Source organism: Vanellus vanellus (genome assembly GCF_965231255.1).
Source record: "Vanellus vanellus genome assembly, chromosome: 1".
Taxonomy (NCBI): Eukaryota; Metazoa; Chordata; class Aves; order Charadriiformes; family Charadriidae; genus Vanellus; species Vanellus vanellus.
The window spans coordinates 1,894,872-1,917,538 of record NC_138905.1 but is presented as its reverse complement, the minus strand read 5'-3'; the positions used below and the strand labels follow the sequence as shown (position 1 = coordinate 1,917,538).

Genomic DNA, 22,667 nt, shown 5'->3' with positions numbered 1-22,667 from the left:
CAGTCACACCTTGTTTTTTCTGGACAAACTTCACATAGTTGGAGAAAAGCTGCTACCATCAAACTTCCCGCTTGCAAGCTGATCTTAAGAAGTCCAGCCAGCAGCAACCAGCAGCACTCGGGAGCAAGACTGACTGTCAGAAAGATGATTTTCACGGATGAAAGCAAAGCCCTGTTCTCACCTGGGCTTCTCCGAAGCAGTGGGGTTATTCTGGAGCGCTCCCCATGCTGCTGGACCTGGAGCAAAGCTGGTGGTGCAGGAAGGAGAAACCCACAAGAGAGGAGAAATGGCCTGAAATGTTCAACTGGGTTTGCAGACTGGGGAGCCCAGGAAGGGGCTGGATGAAAGCAGGACTGGCGGGGTGGGTTTGGGTTTGCCAGCGTTGGATTCATGCCCTGATTTGACACTCAGATTAGAGGGTGAAGGAAGTCAAATAATAGCCAGAACCTGACAGAAAAATAAAGCAGAGGGTGTAACTCAAGCAGAGTCAGCCGAGGAGTTTCACTCCATAATACCCGTGACTCAGCCAGCCTCTTCCATTCCCAACAATCCCAAACTCTTTACAAACCTTTGGCTGCCACTCAAACAGCAAAGGCACCCAGTCCCTACAAATTAAGCACGAATTGGGTGCTTGGCTCTCCAAGTTTTTTTAACCCATAACTGAGAGAAGTCAACCCTACGTGGCCAGAGGGCACATCACTCAGGTGAGATGCATGAAACTTCCAGAAGAGAAGGTCCTCTTGAGACCGTCTTTCTCATGCACATAAGAAAGAAAACACAGTGCAAAAATAACCAGAGGAATTTCTTGAGGGCAGCCACAACTGCCTTTCCCAACCCATACCTGCAATGCAGTGGTGCAATGAGAGCCGGGTACGGCTTCATGGAATACAGAACAGTGTGTCCACAGCCTCTGGGATGTCTTGCGGGCGATCCTGAATCATCCGCTTCTGTGGCTCACGTCAAGCAGGGCGATGGACTAAGATGGGTTTGCAGAAATGAAGTGCTGGGGATGGCTCACCGATGACCTGCCACAGCCTCTCGTATTAGTAAGTGGAGGTACTCTCAGCAATTCATGGGCCAGGAGAGACCATAATCCAAATTTGACCCCCAGGGTAGCCCCCAGCCCCCCTGTTAGAGCGATGTTATCTCCAAAGCTTCTAACTTTCATCTTAATTTGAGATGGCTGCAGTGATTCCTACCTCCCCAGACTATACCTGTAGCAAAGATGATGCGCTACTCACGCAGTAACTGCTAACTGCCGCAAAAAGTGCAGTCTGAGATATTAAGGGAAGCCAAAACATCACATCGGTTTAATTTGGCATCTTACTTTGCCTTTACTCGAAGCTGCAAAACGCAATAGCTGAGAAGATGCTTCACAACCAGCTGAGAAATTCCTGCAGGATTAAAAGAACCGAGGGCTAGATGGGTTGGATAAAAGACTAAAAAGAATCTCAATCTCGATTTTCACTTGCAGTTTGGAAACCCAAAAATGCACAAGTAAACACCCGTCTGGTCATCAACAGCCATAGCATGATCCAGCCACCTGCCTCAGTACCACTGCACACCAGGGAAGGGCTCAGGTGTTGTTTTCTAGCTCGTTGGCTCTCAAAGGACTTTCCTATGAGGAGAGGCTGAAAGAGTTGGGGCTGTTCAGCCTGGAGAAGAGAAGGCTCCGGAGAGACCTTATTGCGGCCTTCCAGTCCCTAAAGGGGGCCTTACAGGAGAGCTGGGGAAGGACTTTTTACTGGGCCACGTAGTGATAGGACGAGGGGGAATGGCTTTAAACTGGAAGAGGGCAGGTTCAGATTGAACATTAGGAAGAAGTTTTTCACTTTGAGGGTGGTGAGGCACTGGAACAGGTTGCCTGGAGAGGTTGTTGAGGCCCCATCCCTGGAGGTGTTCAAGGCCAGGCCGGACGTGGCCTTGGGCAACCTGGTCTCGTGGGAGGTGTCCCTGGCTACGGCAGGGGGGTTGGAACTCGATGATCTTCCAGGTCCTTTCCAACCTAAACCATTCTATGATTCTATGATTCCTGGAACACCTTCGCCTCCAGACATGGCTGTCACAAGTGGATGTCTTAAGAACAATGGTACTGAATGAGTCTGGCTATCGGCACCAAATAAGAGGTCCCTCCTGGATGCATGCATTGATCAGGAGGACCTCTTAAAAGAGATTTAAAAAAAAAATAACTAAACTTTAGGACCTACCAGAGAGGTGACTTAAAAGAGAGGGGAAAAAATAAAGATGAAATAAATAAGAACTTGTCATTTTATTCTCGGTTGTTTGAGGAGTCTTTTGTTTTTACATTGGAAACTTGGACTTTACCATTTTGTTATTTCACCAGCTCAGGCAATATTAAAAAAGCAACCTAACAAGGGATTTGAATTTGAAGGAAGAGGGAAGGTTTTCTCCCCAAATTACCAAAAGGTGCACTTTATTAATACATATTTATCTGTAAGGACATGCATGTTGGGCAGAGAAAGCTTTTTTTGAAAGGTACAATACAAAACCTTTATCCTGTCAATCATAGGGATGAATCCCACAATAAACATCTCTAGGGCTTCCCTGAGCTTCTTGGCAATTTCACATTTCTGATACCTTAAACACAACAATCAGAATTATAAACAGACAATCCACTGAAGAGCAGGATCTCAAAAATGTTTCTGTCCTGTTTTATACGATACGGCACAGAAAAAAACCCAAAAACAACGACGACGAAGCTGGGGAGGGGGGGGGGAACAAACCTAACCAAAAAGTAAAAAACAAAGGGATTTGCTGGTCACCATTAAAGTGCATTCAGTTCCACCCCAGCTCTTTAACCCTGTGCTTATGCTATTTTCCCCCTCCCTCCCGAGGCTGAGCCCCACCGCGGTGGCTGGGGGAGCAGGGGACCTTACAGGCAGCAGGCAAGCAACCGGCTGCTCTCAAGCCTTAGTTCACAGCATGAAGGGTGTTGAGAGCCCTGAGTTAGCTCAATGCCACGTTAGACAGGGGATTTTGTAACATTTGCTGTCATTTAAAGGAGGAATTTCTTCTCATCACAGTGCTAAGACTTGCCATGGGGGCATCGGGGAGCTCTTGGTACCACGTATCCTGTAGGTTACTGCCTTCAGACAACACGTAACGTCTCATCTGGAAGGCAGACGACAATTTTGGCTCTGCTCATACAAATGTCATCCTGAAGGTTTAAAATCACTGAAGGACAAAGCTGCAGTCGTGCCTGCTGAAGCCGAAGCATTCGAGCACAACACTCAGCAGCACGTGGGCTCAGGGCTGGCTCTGAGAGAGGCTCCAGCATCGAGAGAGAAACTGAGAGGGGGAAAAATAAAAATCTCAAAGCCCAAGGCAGAGCCCAGCCCTCCTATTGCCTTTCCCACGCGGGTATACACCACAGGCATCTGGCGCAGCACTACACAAGGGAAATACCGTCGCCGTACTTCAAGCACCACCGGGTAGCAGGTTCTGCCACTTATTGCACATAAAACCAACAGAGTGGCCACAGTGGCTCAGAGCAAGTGGAAAAATATTCTTTGGGACCAGCCATCTGGAGGGAAGCAGCCTTGGACACGCAGAGAGACCTGCTTCCTGCTTGGGCTTGAAAATTAGACATGGTGATACCCTAGAGGAACATGACAGTAAGAGCTGGCTCACCTTGAGTGAGGAAGGAGCATGGGCAAAGTCAACCCTGATCTGGCAGCAGTTTGTCCTCACCGCTGGTGTTGAGCCAAAGCCCGCTGGTGTTCATGGAAAGTCAGTAACCGGTTGCAGTGCCTCTAATTAGTCCTGAGCTTGCTGGGGACTTAATTTGCTTCCAGCTCTAGAGCATGCAGGTCTCTCAAGCCTTGTCCCTTGGCATTAGGCAGTCATCACTTGAGTTATTAACACAGAGGTGGGATTCAGCGCTCTCGCTGCCGAAACACAGATGTTCATACCCAAGGGCATCACCTCTAAATCCCTTTGCAGTCAGCGGAGACAGGCGCTCCCGAGGCATATTGTATCATCCCAGCACGGGCATCTAAAACAGGACAGATGAATCACGCGCCAAAACTATCATCTATTTCTCTTCACTGACTGCAAAGGGAGCCTGGATAGATCATACGGAGATGCCTTCAGGCTAGAGACAGGTAAAATTAGGCAAGATTAATCCTGTTCAAAGCGCGCATGTGCTACAGCCTCGAACGCAGTGACAGTCTAACAGATCACCCCAGGAGAGGTTACAACTTCAAGCCGGTGCTACACGTTGCCTGAGCCTGTCTTTGCCCATGCAGAAGAGGAAGTGCTGCCTCATAAATACTATTTACACCAGTTTGCTTAAATTACAATTAGTTTCTTGGGGGGGAGGTAGAAGAGAAAGAGACGGATACTTCATACTGCGGGAGCTAAAGACATCGTCTTTCCCGGCCACCTTCGCCCCTGTCAGTTGTAGGACAGGTACTGGATTAATCGCTGAGGAATATTTAGCTTGGCAATCTTCTCCAGTGCTCGCTGCCCGGCGGCTTTCCTCACCGTAACTCTGCAGAGCTGTGACAAACTCAGAGGCGTTTCTAAAAGGAGGAAAGAGGATCCAAAGTTAGGGCTGCAGCTCAGCGGACGGCTGATCTTCCCACAGAGCACAGACCTCCCAGGAGGGTGACGTCTGGCATTGCCCCCAACACGATCACAAACCTGCATCTGCTTACACTCGACCTCCCACAGCACCCAAGCCCAAGGAAGGCACTGCAGAGCCATGGATGTGCTCTCTCAAGGCACATCCCAATGCAAATCCCGCTAGAAATAGTGAGCACAGCTGCAGTGCGCTTCTCCCAGCTCCTCTCCTCGCCTGCATCGCCTGAAGCCCAACAGTGCCCACTGGATCACCTGCTCCGATCCACTGGGGCTCTCCAAGACTTTCAGATTTCCCTTAGTGATGCTGCATCTCTTCAGCAACAGCGTATATAGGAACAAAACCTACTTCCAACACTTCTCTACCGCTCTGTCTCTCCATCTAACAACTGCGTTAACCCTTTTTCCTCAGCACTCTGCTGACAGCTCCAGGAAAACTCCCCAAGCCCCTTCCAGACAGCCCCCAGTCCGTAGCCTCGATGCTGGGTGTTGATGCTCGTGCATGGACATAGAGTGACTATCGGACACGTTGCTCTGGAAGTCGTCACTCCTAAGCAGCTGTTATCCCTACCCCCACAGCTTCGGCAATCACCAGCCTCCAAGATCCGCATCTGTCCTGGATCTAGTCCCGAATTTAACGATACAAATAAAAAGAAAAAAACACTACTAAGGCTAGCACAGTACTGTTACAACAGTCGAGAGTTGAAAAGCAGCTACACGTGCAGTTCTGCCAGCTGGGTTGAGGGGGCAGTAAACTCTGGCGAGATATAAGGAGTATTTACGGGCATGTAGGATTCAACCTCTTCAGCCAGCTCAGCTGCAGCCAGACCAGCACACTTCACTGCTCTCTGAGAAAAGAGAGCAATGAATAACCAAGGAGACATTGCTACAGGGAGAGAAGTCAGAGGGAGAAGGAGCTCTAAGACACTCACCACACAAAGGATTGCAAAACCAGAAAATACTTCATTCTTCTATAAGGAAGAAAATTTTCTTTCTATAGGGAAGAATTTTTTTGATGGTGAGGGTGGTGAGGCAGTGGCCCAGGTTGCCCAGAGAAGCTGTGGATGCCCCATCCCTGGAGGCATTCAAGGCCAGGTCGGATAGGGCTTGGAGCAACCTGGTCTAGTGAAAGGTGTCCTGATCTAGTGAAAGGCAGGGTTGGACTAGATGATCTTAAAAGGTCCCTTCCAACCCAAACCATCCTATGATTCTACAACTTTTAGGATCATCTAATGCAGTGGTGTTGAGAAGTCGTCTGCAAATGCCCAGAAGGGTCTGTGAATTACTCCTCTAAGGTTCACTAAGGGAAACCAAGACACAAACTGATGTAAAGCCATCCTCAAACCTTAGTCAAATGTCTCCTCCAAAATCAGACAGCCAGCGCAGCTAAAGTTTAGCATGTTCCCTGCCCCAAATAAAATGAATTCTCAACTGGGTGATTTCCTTGACCTGACAATGCATAAACACTGATGCTGACACATGAGAGGGACCTGAATTCACTGAGGGCACGATTTGGACCATCTTACCACCGTCATTCAACCAAAATTAAGCAGAGCTAGCCTATGGCCAGCTGCTGTACTTTTGCCACCAAGAACTCTATACCTTCCCAGGAAGATGATCAGGGATCTACAAATCAAAGCGGACTGAGAATCTGGTGCAATGGAGCTGGCAGTCACCGAGTTCCTGGGGCAGGGGATCATATCTCACTTACTTTCGTAGTACTCAAAGCACTTTGCTGTGGGACTGCTGCTCCAGGTGTAATCCGATGGCTTCTTTCCTCGGTTGTCCCTTGCGTAAATGTTTCCTCCAAATTCAATCAGCATCTCCACCAGATCTACGTTTTTCACTTTTGCTGCATGGTGGAGGGCCGTCTCATGAAGTTTAGCAGCATTCACATTTGCCCCTGAGGCCAGAAAGAAAAACAAACCTGTTCATGAAAGCCTTACTTGACCCAAACGTAAGGAGTGGTTTGACTGGAGAAAAAAAAATGCTGTTAAAACACGCACGAGCAGCTAGAACACGATCCAAACAAAACAGCACAAACAGGAAACCAAACTGCTGAACAAGTTCTCGGTGCTGGCAACGCAAGAGTTTTCTTCGCTGGCTTTATGTTTTCCTTGCAGAGAAAGGATTTTAGTCCCTGTTACTGGGTAAATAAGCTGCTGAGTGTGAAGTTCAGAATTGCTTCCCGAATCTGTGCTGTCCAAAACCAGCAAAGAGCCATTCCCAGTCATCTCAATGGAGTGCTCCCACTCGAGGCAAACAGTGACCCCTTTGTGTGGGAGCACTCCATTGAGATGACTGGGAATGGCTCTTTGCCATTTGTCAAAATATTTCGACAGAAATAACCCGGACCCACAAGTTGTTGCAGTTCACCATCAGACATTACTGCGGGATCAAATCTTAGTTACAGGTATTTTTGCTAAGAAAGTTCGGCTTTTATAAGCTGACGGCAAAAGGTCCTTCCAATCCCCCCACAACTGTTTGCATTTTATCAACTGACTTGTTCAGCAGAGGTGAACCTCACTGAATTCAAACATCTGACTTTTAGATAGGTGTAGCCACACTGAACGGCCCTTATAATTAAGAGGGAGAAACAGACATTTCTGGAGAATCAATTAATCGGTGCCCAAGAGAGGGAACTGGAGCGGCTGGAAACAAACTAGCTTAGATGTGTAATTTTTAGACAACTAATGTTCAATGAAACAAATCCCCACCCCTGGACCAAATCTCCTCCTGGTAAGCAGAGGCAAAGATAAGAAGTCCAACTCCAAATTCCCCCAAAGTCAGCAGCAAGAAAACTGGGATATGATACCTGGAGCACAGAACATTGACTTGAACATCCAGCGAACTCAACTGGGCGTAACACTAACCAGATCTCCCTGAGGTACGAAGTGACTTCATCTCTGCTTTTCTGGATAACATCAAACCCTAACGTCTCTCCCGAACACCTATTCAAGATAACACGACTGCGCTCCCAAAGCTGAACGCATGCACACCAGTCAATACCACTTTTGGGAAGAAGTTGAAACTTCAGCTCCAGGAGGCTGAAGAGTTCTGCATTTTATTAAAATAAGAGAATGGGAATGTCACTGGGAACACGACAAACTGGATATTGACAGGCACACGCTGAAAAAATGCTTAAGCATTAAGCTTTGCTCAGGTAAAGGCAAAACCTTTCACCTTTGTCATCTATATTCAGGCTGAGAGAGTTGGGGGTGTTCAGCCTGGAGAAGAGAAGGCTCCGAGGAACCCTTATTGTGGCCTTTCGGTACTCACAGGGGGCCTACAAGAAAGATGGGAACAAACCTTTTAGCAGGGCCTGTTGCGATAAGACAAGGGGTAATAGCTTTAAACTAAAAGAGGGGAAATTTACACTAGATATAAGGAAAAATTTTTTTACAAGTGTGGTGAGACACTGGCCCAGGTTGCCCAGAGAGGTGGTGGATGCCCCATCCCTGGAAACATTCCAGGTCAGGTTGGACTGGGCTCTGAGCATCCTGATCTAGTTGAAGATGTCCCTGCTTATGGCAGGGGGGTGGACTAGAGACCCTGAAAGGCCCCTTCCAACCCAAACTATTCTGATTCTGTTGTGAATGAATAAGCTCTTTGACTTTTTTGGCTCAGTCTTCACTGGCAAGGACTGCAGCCACACTACCCTTGCTGCAGAATGCAAAGATGAGGATTGGGAAGATGGAGAACCGCCCACCATAGGTGAAGATCAAGTACAAGACCACCTGAGGAATCTGAAGGTGCACAAGTCCATGGGACCTGATGAGATACATCCGCGGGTCCTGAGGGAGCTAGCAGATGAGGTCACTAAACCACTAGCCATTATATTTGAGAAGTCGTGGCGGTCTGGCGAGGTTCCTGCTGACTGGAAAAAGGGAAACATAACCCCTATTTTCAAAAAGGGAAACAAGGAAGATGCAGGGAACTACAGGCCAGTCAGTCTCACCTCTGTGCCTGGCAAGATCATGGAGCAGATCCTCCTGGAAACTCTGCTGAGACACATAGAAAACAAGGTGATTGGTGACAGCCAGCATGGCTTCACCAAGGGCAAGTCATGCCTGACAAATTTGGTGGCCTTCTACGAAGGGGTTACAGTGGCAGTGGGTAAGGGAAGACCTGGACTGTCATCTACCTGGACAGTTTGACACTGTCCCACACGACATCCTGGTCTCTAAATTGAAGAAACATGGATTCAACAAATGGACCACTAGGTGGATAAAGAACTGGCTGGATGTTCGCACTCAAAGAGTTGCAGTCAATGGCTCCATGTCCAAGTGGAGAGCAGTGACGAGTGGCGTTCCTCAGGGGTTGGTACTGGGGCCTGTACTGTTCAACATCTTTGTCGGTGACATGGACAGTGGGGCCAAGCGCACCCTCGGCAAGTTTGCCGATGACACCAAGCTGTTTGGCAAGGTAGACACGCTGGAGGGGAGGGATGGCATCCAGAGGGACCTGGACAAGCTGGAGAGGTGGGCCCAAGCCAACCTCATGCAGTTCAACAAGGCCAAGTGCAAGGTCCTACATCTGGGTCGGGGCAATCCCAAGCACAGATACAGGCTGGGCAGGGAATGGCTGGAGAGCAGCCCCGAGGAGAAGGACCTGTGGGTGCTGATTGACGAGAAGCTCAACATGAGCCAGCAGTGTGCGATCGCAGCCCAGAAGGCCAACCGTATCCTGGGCTGCATCAGAAGTGTGGCCCAGGGAGGGGATTCTGCCCCTCTACTCCACTCTCATGAGACCCCACCTGGAGTACTGCCTCCAGCTCTGGAGTCCCCAACAGAAGAAGGACATGGACCTGCTGGAGCATGTCCAGAGGAGAGCCACGAGGATGATCCGAGGGCTGGAGCACCTCTCCTATGAGGAGAGACTGAAAGAGTTGGGGCTGTTCAGCCTGGAGAAGAGAAGGCTCTGGGGAGACCTTATTGCAGCCTTCCAGTACCTAAAAGGGGCCTACAGGAGAGCTGGGGAAGGACTTTTTACTGGGCCACGTAGCGATAGGACATGGGGGAATGGCTTTAAACTGGAAGAGGGCAGGTTCAGATTGAATATTAGGAAGAAGTTTTTCACATTGAGGGTGGTGAGGCACTGGAACAGGTTGCCCGGAGAAGCTGTTGAGGCCCCATCCCTGGAGGTGTTCAAGGCCAGGCTGGACGTGGCCTTGGGCAACCTGGGCTTGTGGGAGGTGTCCCTGCCTATGGTAGGGGGGTTGGAACTCGATGATCTTCCAGGTCCTTTCCAACCTAAACCATTCTATGATTTTATGATTCTAAGAACACCGCTCCAGAGCGCCAAGGGAAACGCTGCACATAGACACCACCGTCTCCTGCCCACCCAGAAGCAAACCCTGTGGCTGCCATACCTGCCTTGAGCAGCAGCTTCACGCAGTCCAGATGCTCCCTGGCACAGGCCACATGTAGAGGAGTCCCAAAATGGCAGTCGTGAGCCTCCAAGTTCGCACCGACATCGATGAGGAGTTGCACGCACTCCGAGCTACCTTTAGAAAGGGAAGATCCAAGTCAAAAGAAAGAATCCACCTCAAAATGGGAGCATATGGCATGCTGAGATCAGCTTGACCCACAAACAGCCTCTTTAGTATTTGGGGTGACAGCTGCAAAATAGAAATGCTTGTGAGCCAACACAATACAGTGTAGGACTGAGATTGAGAGGACACAAGAAACAGAGTCACATCTGCATGGCACCAAGCTAGAGCTAACAGGTCTTGCAGGGAGTCAGGTCAAACAAACCTGAATTCAAGGGTTTGCGCTAAATCGCCTGTTGTTTGTGGAGCTGGTTGTATTGCTGATCCTGCCCTGGGTGGATTAATTAGATCCCCTTCAAGATTACTCCACCTTTACCTTTTCCAATGCTAATAATACAACTTAACAAGAAGCGGGCAATCATCGTCAAGCCTTAGGAAAAAGGCTTAAGGAGGAAAAGCTAAGCAAGAGCTCACAGCTACATATGTAACTACCTGTTTGTCAAAAATGCTGTCTCCCACAGCCTTCGTAGTCGAAGGGAAATTCTGTCCAGGACAGCATACAACAAAAACAGTGAAGGGGAGGAGAAAGGAGATATTACATCGTACAAACAGGAAAGTGAGGCACAAAACGATTAAGAGATTTGGTCATGATCATCTAACGGGGACATTGCCACTCTCACATCCAGGCTTTCCCACTGTTGGGTCCATGCGAGTGGAAGTTCAGGGGAGGAATTACACTTAAATACCCCTCTGCTGCTCCCCCTGCCTCTGCTGCTGTCACAGCCACCCCAGTACTTGCTCCTGCTCCGTAACCCAGATCCAAACATCCAGAAGAGGCTTGAGTAGAGGATGGGGGGAGCAGAGAGCGGCTGGCACGCACCACCTGAGACATTTTTTTGGCCCCTGCAGTTTTCTCTTATCTCCTAGACAGGCCCTCCAGCTGGAAAAGGCCACAAGAGGGACAAGGAGCAGAGAAGGCAGCGATGCTGCCCAACACTCCCTGGCACTTTCTTCCTTCCTGACAGCCTCCTCCAGAAGCTTTGAATAACCAGGAGGGGTCTGGGACAGGACTACCTGGTTAAGACAGTCTCGTGTCTTAATCACAGCAATTTATCCCATCTCAGCTCAGATCAGAGGGAAAAAAATGCTTGCAAGAGCAAAGCTACTGGTTTGGCTCAAGGTCTTCTAATAGAGCATCAAGAAGGTGGCATTTTATCTGCCTAACATCTTATCCCGTGTCTGTCACCCGGGTTAAAAGCACCCAGCACAAGGGACGGCTTTATTCATCCAATAACATAACACTTTGCATTCTGCGATCAACGGGAGATGTGCCCACGTAAGGCTGAAATATTTGCAAGCTGTAGTGGTCTGATGAGCCACAACAGCTTATGGTCAATTCAAGATACTTGGCAGCCGCTTTTATTGTGTTTTTTTTTTTTTCCCCATCTGCACATAACCATGCAAAGATAAGACCATGCAGGCTTACCATTCATGCAGGCTTCGTGGAGAGGGGACGCTGTGTAAAGGGGAGGGTTCACCTTGGCGCCATGGGACAGCAGCACTTTCACACACTCTATGCTACCCGAGGCACAGGCGTCGCAGAGCGGAGTGCTGCCATCGATATTCCTGGCATCCACCTTCAAGGCAGAAAAAAAATGTTAGGTACCCGCAGGCTGCTGTGTGGCAGTACCCTCTTGCCTACGTTTTTACTTCTTTTAACCCTAGAAATATTCTGGGCTCAGGAAAGAGTTGGTTGTCACCACCAGCAACCTGCTTTGCGCTGTTCCAATCACTCTCAGGGCAAGTATGAACATTAATGTCACAAGTTTAAGCTGCTGTTTCCACTGTTATATTTTTCTACCACTTTTATGCTGAAGTTTACAAGCGTTGCAGCCGAGTAACACACCACAACTCCTCTCTGCTCTAGTGCGAAGCCCAGCTTCATCAGCAGACTCAGCCAAGCTGGCTGACTTTGCACTCGGAAGGACCACAGAGCACACACGTGCTCCACTTCACCGGCTTTGCCCTGAGAATGGCTATCTTCAGCGTATGAGAAGTCACAAGCTCTTGCATTACTGCGTCCAGTTCTGGAGCCCCCAACGTAGGAAAGACATGGTCCTGTTGGAGCGGGTCCAGAGGAAGGCCACAAAGATGATCAGAGGGCTGGAGCACCTCTCCTATGAGGACAGGCTGGGAGAGTTCAGGGTGTCCAGCCTGGAAAAGAGAAGGCTCCGGGGAGATCTTATTGTGGCCTTCCAGTATCTGAAGGGCGCCTACAAGAAACCTGGAGAGGGACTTTTTACAAGGGTATGTAGCGATAGGACAAGGGGTAATGGATTTAAACTGGAAGAGGGAAGATTTAGATTAGATATTAGGAAGGAATTTTTCACTCTGAGGGTGGTGAGGCACTGACGCAGATTGCCCAGAGAAGCTGTGGCTGCCCCATCCCTGGAGGTGTTCAAGGCCAGGTTGGACGGGGGTTGGAGCAACCTGGGCTGGTGGGAGGTGTCCTTGCCCAGGGCAGGGGGGTTGGAACCAGATGATCTTCAAGGTTCCTTCCAACCCAAACCATTCTATGATTCTATAAAGACAGTCGTCACCAGCTATATCCAAAGACTGTTTAGCTGATATTTGTTTTCGTAATAAAATTAAAGAAATAGAAGAAACAAAAGACTAAATATAAATCCTCTCTGGAAGCTACACGTCCCCTTCTGGCTCCTTGGCTCAACCCAGATACCTTTAGATATTTGAGTCATCTAAACTAGATTTCTCGTGAACCCTGGGCTCTGCTGATATTCAGTGAAGAGAGAGACAGAAAGAGGAATATTTTCAGGCAGTTTTTTAAGTTCTCATCAAGCTCAAACATTCTCTGAAGAGGCCTGCCATCCTCTGCTGACTGTCAAGAAAGCTGAGGGGGATGAAGAATTGCCTAGAGCTAGATGAGGAGAATCCATATCTGTCCCGCACAACATCCTGGTCTCTAAACTGAAGAGATGGATTTGACTGAAGGACCACTTGGTAGATAAGGAACTGGCTGGACGGTCACACTCAAAGAGTTGCAGTCAATGGCTCCATGTCCAAGTGGAGAGCAGTGACAAATGGCATTCCTCAGGGGTCAGTACTGAGACCAGTACTATTTATCATCTTTGTTGGCAACACAGATGTTGGGATTGAGTGCACCCTCAGCAAGTTTGCCAATGACACCAAGCTGTGTAGAGTGGTCGACACATTGGAGGGAAGGGATGGCATACAGAGGGACCTGGACAGGCTGGAGAGGTGGACCCATGCAAACCTCATGAAGTTCAACAAGGCCAAGGGCAAGGTCCTACATCTTGGGTTGGGGCAATCCCATGCACAAATACAGACTCGGCAGAGAATGGATTGAGAGCAGCCCTGAAGAGAAGGACTTGGGGGTGTTGGTGGATGAGAAGCTCAACATGAGACAGCAATCTGCACTCACAGCCCAGAAAGCCACCAGCATCCTGGGCTGCATCCCCAGCAGTGTGGCCAAGCAGGGCGAGGGAGGGGATTCTGCCCCTCTGCTCCACCCTGGTGACACCTCACCTGCAGTGCTGCTTCCAGCTCTGGAGCCCCCAACATATGAAGGACATGGACCTGGTGGAGTGGGACCAGAGGAGGCCACAAAGATGCTCTGAGGGATGGAGCACTTCTGTTGTAAGGACAGGCTGAGAGAGTTTGGGGTGTTCAGCCTGGAAAAGAGAAGGCTCTGGGAAGACCTTATAGCAGCTTTCCAGTATCTGAAGGGCTCCTACAAGAAAGCTGGAGAGGGACTTTTTACAAGGGTATGTAGCGATAGGACAAGGAGTAACGGCTTTAAATTGGAAGACGGCAGATTTCGATTAGATATTAGGAAGAAATTTTTCACTGTAAGGGTGGTGAGCCCCTGGCGCAGGTTGCCTAGAGAAGCTGTGGCTGCCCCATCCCTGGAGGTGTTCAAGGCCAGGTTGGACAGGGCTGTGAGCAACCTGGGCTGGTGGGAGGTGTCCCTGCCCAGGGCAGAGGGGTGGAATTAGATGATCTTTACGGTCCCTTCCAATCTAAACCATTCTATGATTATATGAAATAACTTCAGACATCAAGATGATGTTCCCAGCTGGATCAGACCCAAAAACACACCTGGGCCCCTGCAGCCAGCAGGAGCTTGACACACTGCGTCTGTCCTCGCAGGCTCGCCTCGTGCAATGGGGTGATAGAGTCGTAGGTGACCGCATTGACACAGGCTCCGCTCTCTATCAGCTGCTGCAGCTGCAGGATTTCTCCCCGCCTGGCGGCTTCATGAACTGGTGTTCGATCGGCCCAGAAGCCTAGAGAGGAAAGGATAAATAAATAAGTAAATAAATAAAATCACACATGTGGAGCAACTGAGTGTCGGTGCTGGAGAAAAGCAGACGGGGAACACGGGGTGGCAGCTAGAAGAGAGCGGGGAATGAGAAGCTTATTCCTCACCAAGCCCCCCACTCAGCGTGGGATTTTAAACTGGGTGCTTTGTGTTTTTGGGTTCCCCATTGACCACTGCCCTCACAGGGACTGTTTGTAACTGTTTGTAACATTGGGTTCCCTTACGGTTTCTGAAATGCTTTGCTGTTCCTGCTTGAAACTTTATCCAAGTACAAACCCCAGCAGCATTCGTTAGGTCCAGATTCATCCCACTGAGCTCTTAAGCATTTCGCATTTGGAGCACTGTCCTCCTGGCTCCATCCAAAATCACTGGAAATGGAAAACCTCCAGAGCGCAACTCAGCCCACCTAAAAAATATCTTCCCGAAAAGTCAACAGAACTTCGACAATTAAGTTTCTAACTTCGATGCCTTTGCTGAGCATCTACGCTTACATGGGGCGAGTCTGGGCTTAGCTTCCCAGCACTAACCAACAACATCATCTCCTTCCAGGTGTGTTTTGCTTTCAAGGAAGCAACGAGGAAAGAACAGCCCCACACATTTTCACGCAACCTTCAGCATCCTCTCTGTAAAAACACGGGCCTCGGTACCCTGAGAAAGCAGTATCTGTCTGCATACAGATCAATACTAAAAACCATCAGCAAAACAGACCTCGCAGCTGTAGTTCCTCCTGTCTGAATACATCTCCGTAAGACCCCCGTTTCAAGGCAGGCACTCACATCCATGGAGTAGGAAAAAAAGGATGATTTGCCTTATTTTTAAAAAAATAAACACCTTGTCATGTACTTCAGTTGGACTGACCACCCCTCTCTCCATCCCTAAACGCAGCATTTTATTTACCAGCATAAAGCAGTAAATGCCAACACAACCCAGAGGTTATGAAAGATGGAGCGGACCCAAAGAATAACATGATGCTGAGGTGTATGGTGGACTGAAACCACCCCCTGAAAAGGAATCACGAGTACTGGCATTTTCACAGCATACAGTATGCACAGGCTCTTTTATTTACTGTTACACCCTCATTCCCTTTGCCAAGATCCCCGGTCAGGATGTTATTCCTTTACTGGAGCTTCTCACAGTACATGTCAGGAGAACCAAGAAGTCCAAATGAGGATGGAGCCCTCAAATTGCCAGCCACCAAGCAGCATCACTTTGTCACCAGCAGGACTGGGAAGAAGAATAAGCCCCAGCAGCATTTCATTAAAAGCCTATCATATATTCAAAAAAAAAACCCCGAAACCTTCAATTTATTCAGCCCTACTGCACAATTCCTCATGTGAGAGGTAACATCATCAGTCTCCATGGATGGGGCTCCCACATCCGCATCCAGCTGGCTGCACTTGGGGTTATGGAGCGGGAGGGAGACTGCAGCCGGGGCCAGACTTTCTAAATCTGCACATTCAAGGCTTTCGGCTCTGCCTCGTCAACCGAAGCACAACGCAAGGGAACACAGCCAGCTCCTGATGCAACTAGAGAGCACCCCTACCAGGGGAACCAGCCGCGCAGCACAGCCCTGCATCTGCTACGGTCTTTGCTGCGGTCTATCCGCAGGGAAGGCTGCCGGGCTTGGCCCACTGCTCCAGCCCGCTGTGCCCCATCCCATGGGCAGGATTTCTCAGCAGCTATGTAAGCTGTTCTGTCACCTCCACCCCTGCGGAGATGACCCGGTGTGCAGCCGCTGGCGAGAGGCAGGGTTTGGGCTCTCCAAGGTGTTGCATGGCTCCCACCACCATGCCCCTCCAAGGAGGGAGCCATCCCCTCTCCTCCAGCTCCCCAACACCTCCTTTTCGGGTCACACATGCACACACGTTAGTTCGTGGAGGAACAATGATAATTCCCCATGCCCAGAAGCAGGGGCTCTCCCAGGACCATCCTCACCTTCGTTCCTCTTATCCCTTTCCTTGGGAGGGGCCACTCACTCCCCAAACCATCCTGCCCACCACAAAGGCATCCTGCCCAGCCCCAAAACCACCCTGTCCACCCCAAGAAACATCCTGCCTGTCCCCAGAACCACCCTGCCACCAAACCCATCATGCCCGCCCACCCCCAAACTACCCTACCGATCCCCAAAACCATCCTGCCCATCCTCTAAACCATCCTGCCCAACCTCAAAACCAACCTGCCTGCCCCCAAAACCAACCTGCCCACCTCTAAACCATCCTGCCCATCCCCAAACCATCCTGCCCATCCCCAAACCATCCTGCCTACCCCAAAGCCATCCTGCCCACCCTCAAAACCACCCTGCCCACCCCCAAAAAGCACCCTGCCCACCCCCAAAAAGCACCCTGCCCACCTCTCAGCCACCTTGCCCATCCCCAAAGCCATCCTGCCCAGCCCCAAAGCCAACCTGCCTGCCCCCAAAACCAACCTGCCCGCCTCTAAACCACCCTGCCTAACCCAAAGCCATCCTGCCTGCCCCTAAACTACCCTGCCCACCCCCAAAAGCACCCTGCCCTGCCCACCTCTCAGCCAACCTGCCCACCCCAAAGCCATCCTGCCCACCCCCAAACCATCCTGCCCACCCCCAAACCACTACGCTCGCACCAGCCCTCGCCTCCTCCCACAGCAGCCCGACCCTGCCCCTCCGCGCACACGGACCCCACCACCACCCCACGGCCTCGCTGCCCCCCACGCACTGATCTCGCCCCGCAGGGAGCCGCCGCTGCTGCCAGGGCTCTCTGTGGCAAAACTATTCTGCGCACCCCCAAACTACCCAGCCCACCCCCAAAACCATCCTGCCCACCTCTAAACCACCATGCCCATCCCCAAAACCATCCTGCCTGCCCCAAAGCCACCCTACCTACCCCCAAAGTACCCTGCCCACCTCTAAACCAACCTGCCCACCTCTAAACCACCCTGCCTACCCCAAAGCCATCCTGCCCACCCCCAAAACCATCCTGCCCACCTCTAAACCACCCTGCCCACCTCTAAACCACCCTGCCCATCCCCAAAACCATCCTGCCTGCCCCAAAACCATCCTGCCTGCCCGCAAACTACCCTGCCCACCTCTAAACCATCCTGCCTGCCCCATACAATCCTGCCCATCCCCAAACTCATCCTGCCCACCCCAAGCCATTCTGCCCGCCCCCAAACCCAAAGCCACCCTACCTACCCCCAAACTACCCTGCCCACCCCTAAGCCATCCTGCCCACCTCAAAACCATCCTGCCCAGCCCCAAAACCAACCTGCCTGCCCCCAAAACCAACCTGCCCGCCTCTAAACCACCCTGCCTAACCCAAAGCCATCCTGCCTGCCCCCAAACTACCCTGCCCACCCCCAAAAGCACCCTGCCCTGCCCACCTCTAAGCCACCCTGCCCACCCCAAAGACATCCTGCCCACCCCCAAACCACGACGCTCGCACCAGCCCTCGCCTCCTCCCGCAGCAGCCCGACCCTGCCCCTCCGCGCACACGGACCCCACCGCCGCCCCACGGCCGCGCCACCCCCCACGCACTGATCTCGCCCCGCAGGGAGCTGCCACTGCTGCCGGGGCTCTCCGTGGCAAAACTATTCTGCCCACCCCCAAAACCATCCTGCCCACCTCTAAACCACCCTGCTCACCCCAAAAAACATCCTGCCTGCCCCATACAATCCTGCCCATCCCCAAACTCATCCTGCCCACCCCAAGCCATTCTGCCCGCCCCCAAACCCAAAGCTACCCTACCTACCCCCAAACTACCCTGCCCACCTCTAAGCCATCCTACCCATCCTCAAAACCATCCTGCCCAGCCCCAAAACCAACCTGCCTGCCCCCAAAACCAACCTGCCCCAACAAAACCATTCTGCCCGCCCCCAAACTACCCTGCCCATCCCCAAAAGCACCCTGCCCACCTCTCAGCCACCCTGCCCACCCCCAAAACCATCCTGCCTGCCCCCAAAACCATCCTGCCCACCTCTCAGCCATCCTACCCATACTCAAAATCATCCTGTCCCTCCAAAACCATTCTGCCTGCCCCCAAACCACCCTGCCTACCCCATACCATCCTGCCCATCCCCAAACCCATCCTGCCCACCCAAAACCATTCTGCCTGCCTCCAAACTACCCTGCCCACCCCCAAACCACGACGCTCGCACCAGCCCTCGCCTCCTCCCGCAGCAGCCCGACCCTGCCCCTGCGCGCACACGGACCCCACCGCCGCCCCACGGCCGCGCCACCCCCCACGCACTGATCTCGCCCCGCAGGGAGCTGCCGCTGCTGCCGGGTCTCTCCGTAGCAAAACTATTCTGCCCACCCCCAAAACCATCCTGCCCACCTCTAAACCACCCTGCCCACCCCAAAAAACATCCTGCCTGCCCCATACAATCCTGCCCATCCCCAAACCCATCCTGCCCACCCAAAACCATTCTGCCCGCCCCCAAACCCAAAGCCACCCTACCTACCCCCAAACTACCCTGCCTACCTCTAAACCATCCTGCCCACCTCTAAACCATCCTACCCATCCTCAAAACCATCCTGCCCAGCCCCAAAACCAACCTGCCTGCCCCCAAAACCAACCTGCCTGCCCCCAAAACCAACCTGCCCCAACAAAACCATTCTGCCCGCCCCCAAACTACCCTGCCCACCCCCAAAAGCACCCTGCCCACCTCTCAGCCACCCTGCCCGCCCCCAAACCATCCTGCCTGCCCCCAAAACCATCCTGCCCACCTCTCAGCCATCCTACCCATACTCAAAATCATCCTGTCCCTCCAAAACCATTCTGCCTGCCCCCAAACCACCCTGCCTACCCCATACCATCCTGCCCATCCCCAAACCCATCCTGCCCACCCAAAACCATTCTGCCTGCCTCCAAACTACCCTGCCCACCCCCAAACCACGACGCTCGCACCAGCCCTCGCCTCCTCCCGCAGCAGCCCGACCCTGCCCCTGCGCGCACACGGACCCCACCGCCGCCCCACGGCCGCGCCACCCCCCACGCACTGATCTCGCCCCGCAGGGAGCTGCCGCTGCTGCCGGGTCTCTCCATAGCAAAACTATTCTGCCCACCCCCAAAACCATCCTGCCCACCTCTAAACCACCCTGCCCACCCCAAAAAACATCCTGCCTGACCCATACAATCCTGCCCATCCCCAAACCCATCCTGCCCACCCAAAACCATTCTGCCCGCCCCCAAACCCAAAGCCACCCTACCTACCCCCAAACTACCCTGCCTACCTCTAAACCATCCTGCCCACCTCTAAACCATCCTACCCATCCTCAAAACCATCCTGCCCAGCCCCAAAACCAACCTGCCTGCCCCCAAAACCAACCTGCCCCAACAAAACCATTCTGCCCGCCCCCAAACTACCCTGCCCACCCCCAAAAGCACCCTGCCCACCTCTCAGCCACCCTGCCCACCCCCAAAACCAACCTGCCTGCCCCCAAAACCATCCTGCCCACCTCTCAGCCATCCTACCCATCCTCAAAACCATCCTGTCCCTCCAAAACCATTCTGCCCGCCCCCAAACCACCCTGCCTACCCCATACCATCCTGCCCATCCCCAAACCCATCCTGCCCACCCAAAACCATTCTGCCCGCCCTCAAACTACCCCGCCCACCCCCAAAAGCACCCTGCCCACCTCTCAACCACTCTGCCCACCCCAAAGCCATCCTGCCCACCCCCAAACCACGACGCCCGCACCAGCCCTCGCCTCCTCTCGCAGCAGCCCGACCCTGCCCCTCCGCGCACATGGACCCCACCACCGCCCCACAGCCGCGCCGCCCCCCACGCACTGATCTCGCCCCGCAGGGAGCTGCCGCTGCTGCCGGGGCTCTCCGTGGCAAAACTATTCTGCCCACCCCCAAAACCATCCTGCCCACCTCTAAACCACCCTGCCCACCCCAAAACCATCCTGCCTGCCCCATACAATCCTGCCCATCCCCAAACCCATCCTGCCCACCCAAAACTATTCTGCCCGCCCCCAAACCCAAAGCCACCCTACCTACCCCCAAACTACCCTGCCTACCTCTAAACCATCCTGCCCACCTCTAAACCATCCTACCCATCCTCAAAACCATCCTACCCAGCCCCAAAACCAACCTGCCTGCCCCCAAAACCATCCTGCCTCAACAAAACCATTCTGCCCGCCCCCAAACTACCCTGCCCACCCCCAAAAGCACCCTGCCCACCTCTCAGCCACCCTGCCCACCCCCAAAACCATCCTGCCCACCTCTCAGCCATCCTACCCATCCTCAAAACCATCCTGCCCCTCCAAAACCATTCTGCCCGCCCCCAAACCACCCTGCCTACCCCATACCATCCTGCCCATCCCCAAACCCATCCTGCCCACCCAAAACCATTCTGCCCACCTCCAAACTACCCCGCCCACCCCCAAAAGCACCCTGCCCACCTCTCAACCACTCTGCCCACCCCAAAGCCACCCTGCCCACCCCCAAACCACGACGCCCGCACCAGCCCTCGCCTCCTCTCGCAGCAGCCCGACCCTGCCCCTCCACGCACATGGACCCCACCACCGCCCCACGGCCGCGCCGCCCCCCACGCACTGATCTCGCCCCGCAGGGAGCTGCCGCTGCTGCCGGGGCTCTCCGTGGCAAAACTATTCTGCCCACCCCCAAAACCATCCTGCCCACCCCCAAAACCATCCTGCCCACCTCTAAACCACCCTGCCCACCCCAAAACCATCCTGCCTGCCCCATACAATCCTGCCCATCCCCAAACCCATCCTGCCCACCCAAAACCATTCTGCCCGCCCCCAAACCCAAAGCCACCCTACCTACCCCCAAACTACCCTGCCTACCTCTAAACCATCCTGCCCACCTCTAAACCATCCTACCCATCCTCAAAACCATCCTACCCAGCCCCAAAACCAACCTGCCTGCCCCCAAAACCTGCCTGTCCCCAAAACCAACCTGCCTCAACAAAACCATTCTGCCCGCCCCCAAACTACCCTGCCCACCCCCAAAAGCACCCTGCCCACCTCTCAGCCACCCTGCCCACCCCCAAAACCAACCTGCCTGCCCCCAAAACCATCCCGCCCACCTCTCAGCCATCCTACCCATCCTCAAAACCATCCTGTCCCTCCAAAACCATTCTGCCCGCCCCCAAACCACCCTGCCTACCCCATACCATCCTGCCCATCCCCAAACCCATCCTGCCCACCCAAAACCATTCTGCCCGCCTCCAAACTACCCCGCCCACCCCCAAAAGCACCCTGCCCACCTCTCAACCACTCTGCCCACCCCAAAGCCACCCTGCCCACCCCCAAACCACGACGCTCGCACCAGCCCTCGCCTCCTCTCGCAGCAGCCCGACCCTGCCCCTCCGCGCACATGGACCCCACCACCGCCCCACGGCCGCGCCGCCCCCCACGCACTGATCTCGCCCCGCAGGGAGCTGCCGCTGCTGCCGGGGCTCTCCGTGGCAAAACTATTCTGCCCACCCCCAAAACCATCCTGCCCACCTCTAATCCACCCTGCCCACCCCAAAAACATCCTGCCTGCCCCATACAATCCTGCCCATCCCCAAACCCATCCTGCCCACCCAAAACTATTCTGCCCGCCCCCAAACCTAAAGCCACCCTACCTACCCCCAAACTACCCTGCCTACCTCTAAACCATCCTGCCCACCTCTAAACCATCCTACCCATCCTCAAAACCATCCTACCCAGCCCCAAAACCAACCTGCCTGCCCCCAAAACCATCCTGCCTCAACAAAACCATTCTGCCCGCCCCCAAACTACCCTGCCCACCCCCAAAAGCACCCTGCCCACCTCTCAGCCACCCTGCCCACCCCCAAAACCAACCTGCCTGCCCCCAAAACCATCCTGCCCACCTCTCAGCCATCCTACCCATCCTCAAAACCATCCTGCCCCTCCAAAACCATTCTGCCCGCCCCCAAACCACCCTGCCTACCCCATACCATCCCGCCCATCCCCAAACCCATCCTGCCCACCCAAAACCATTCTGCCCGCCTCCAAACTACCCCGCCCACCCCCAAAAGCACCCTGCCCACCTCTCAACCACTCTGCCCACCCCAAAGCCACCCTGCCCACCCCCAAACCACGACGCCCGCACCAGCCCTCGCCTCCTCTCGCAGCAGCCCGACCCTGCCCCTGCGCGCACACGGACCCCACCACCGCCCCACGGCCGCGCCGCCCCCCACGCACTGATCTCGCCCCGCAGGGAGCCGCCGCTGCTGCCGGGGCTCTCCATGGCCCGG

General features: G+C 53.2%; 1 protein-coding gene across 1 annotated transcript; it reads right to left on the bottom strand.

Annotated features, from left to right (window-relative positions):
• Positions 1–4,416: 4,416 nt before the first annotated feature.
• On the bottom strand, positions 4,417–22,660 carry ASB13 (ankyrin repeat and SOCS box containing 13; the record flags this gene model as incomplete). The annotated part of the gene is made up of 7 exons (XM_082491408.1): positions 4,417–4,544; positions 6,314–6,505; positions 9,974–10,108; positions 11,580–11,730; positions 14,231–14,418; positions 17,147–17,188; positions 22,615–22,660. 7 exons carry the CDS (start codon positions 22,658–22,660, stop codon positions 4,417–4,419), a joined length of 882 nt encoding a protein of 293 aa, XP_082347534.1.
• Positions 22,661–22,667: the final 7 nt, after the last annotated feature.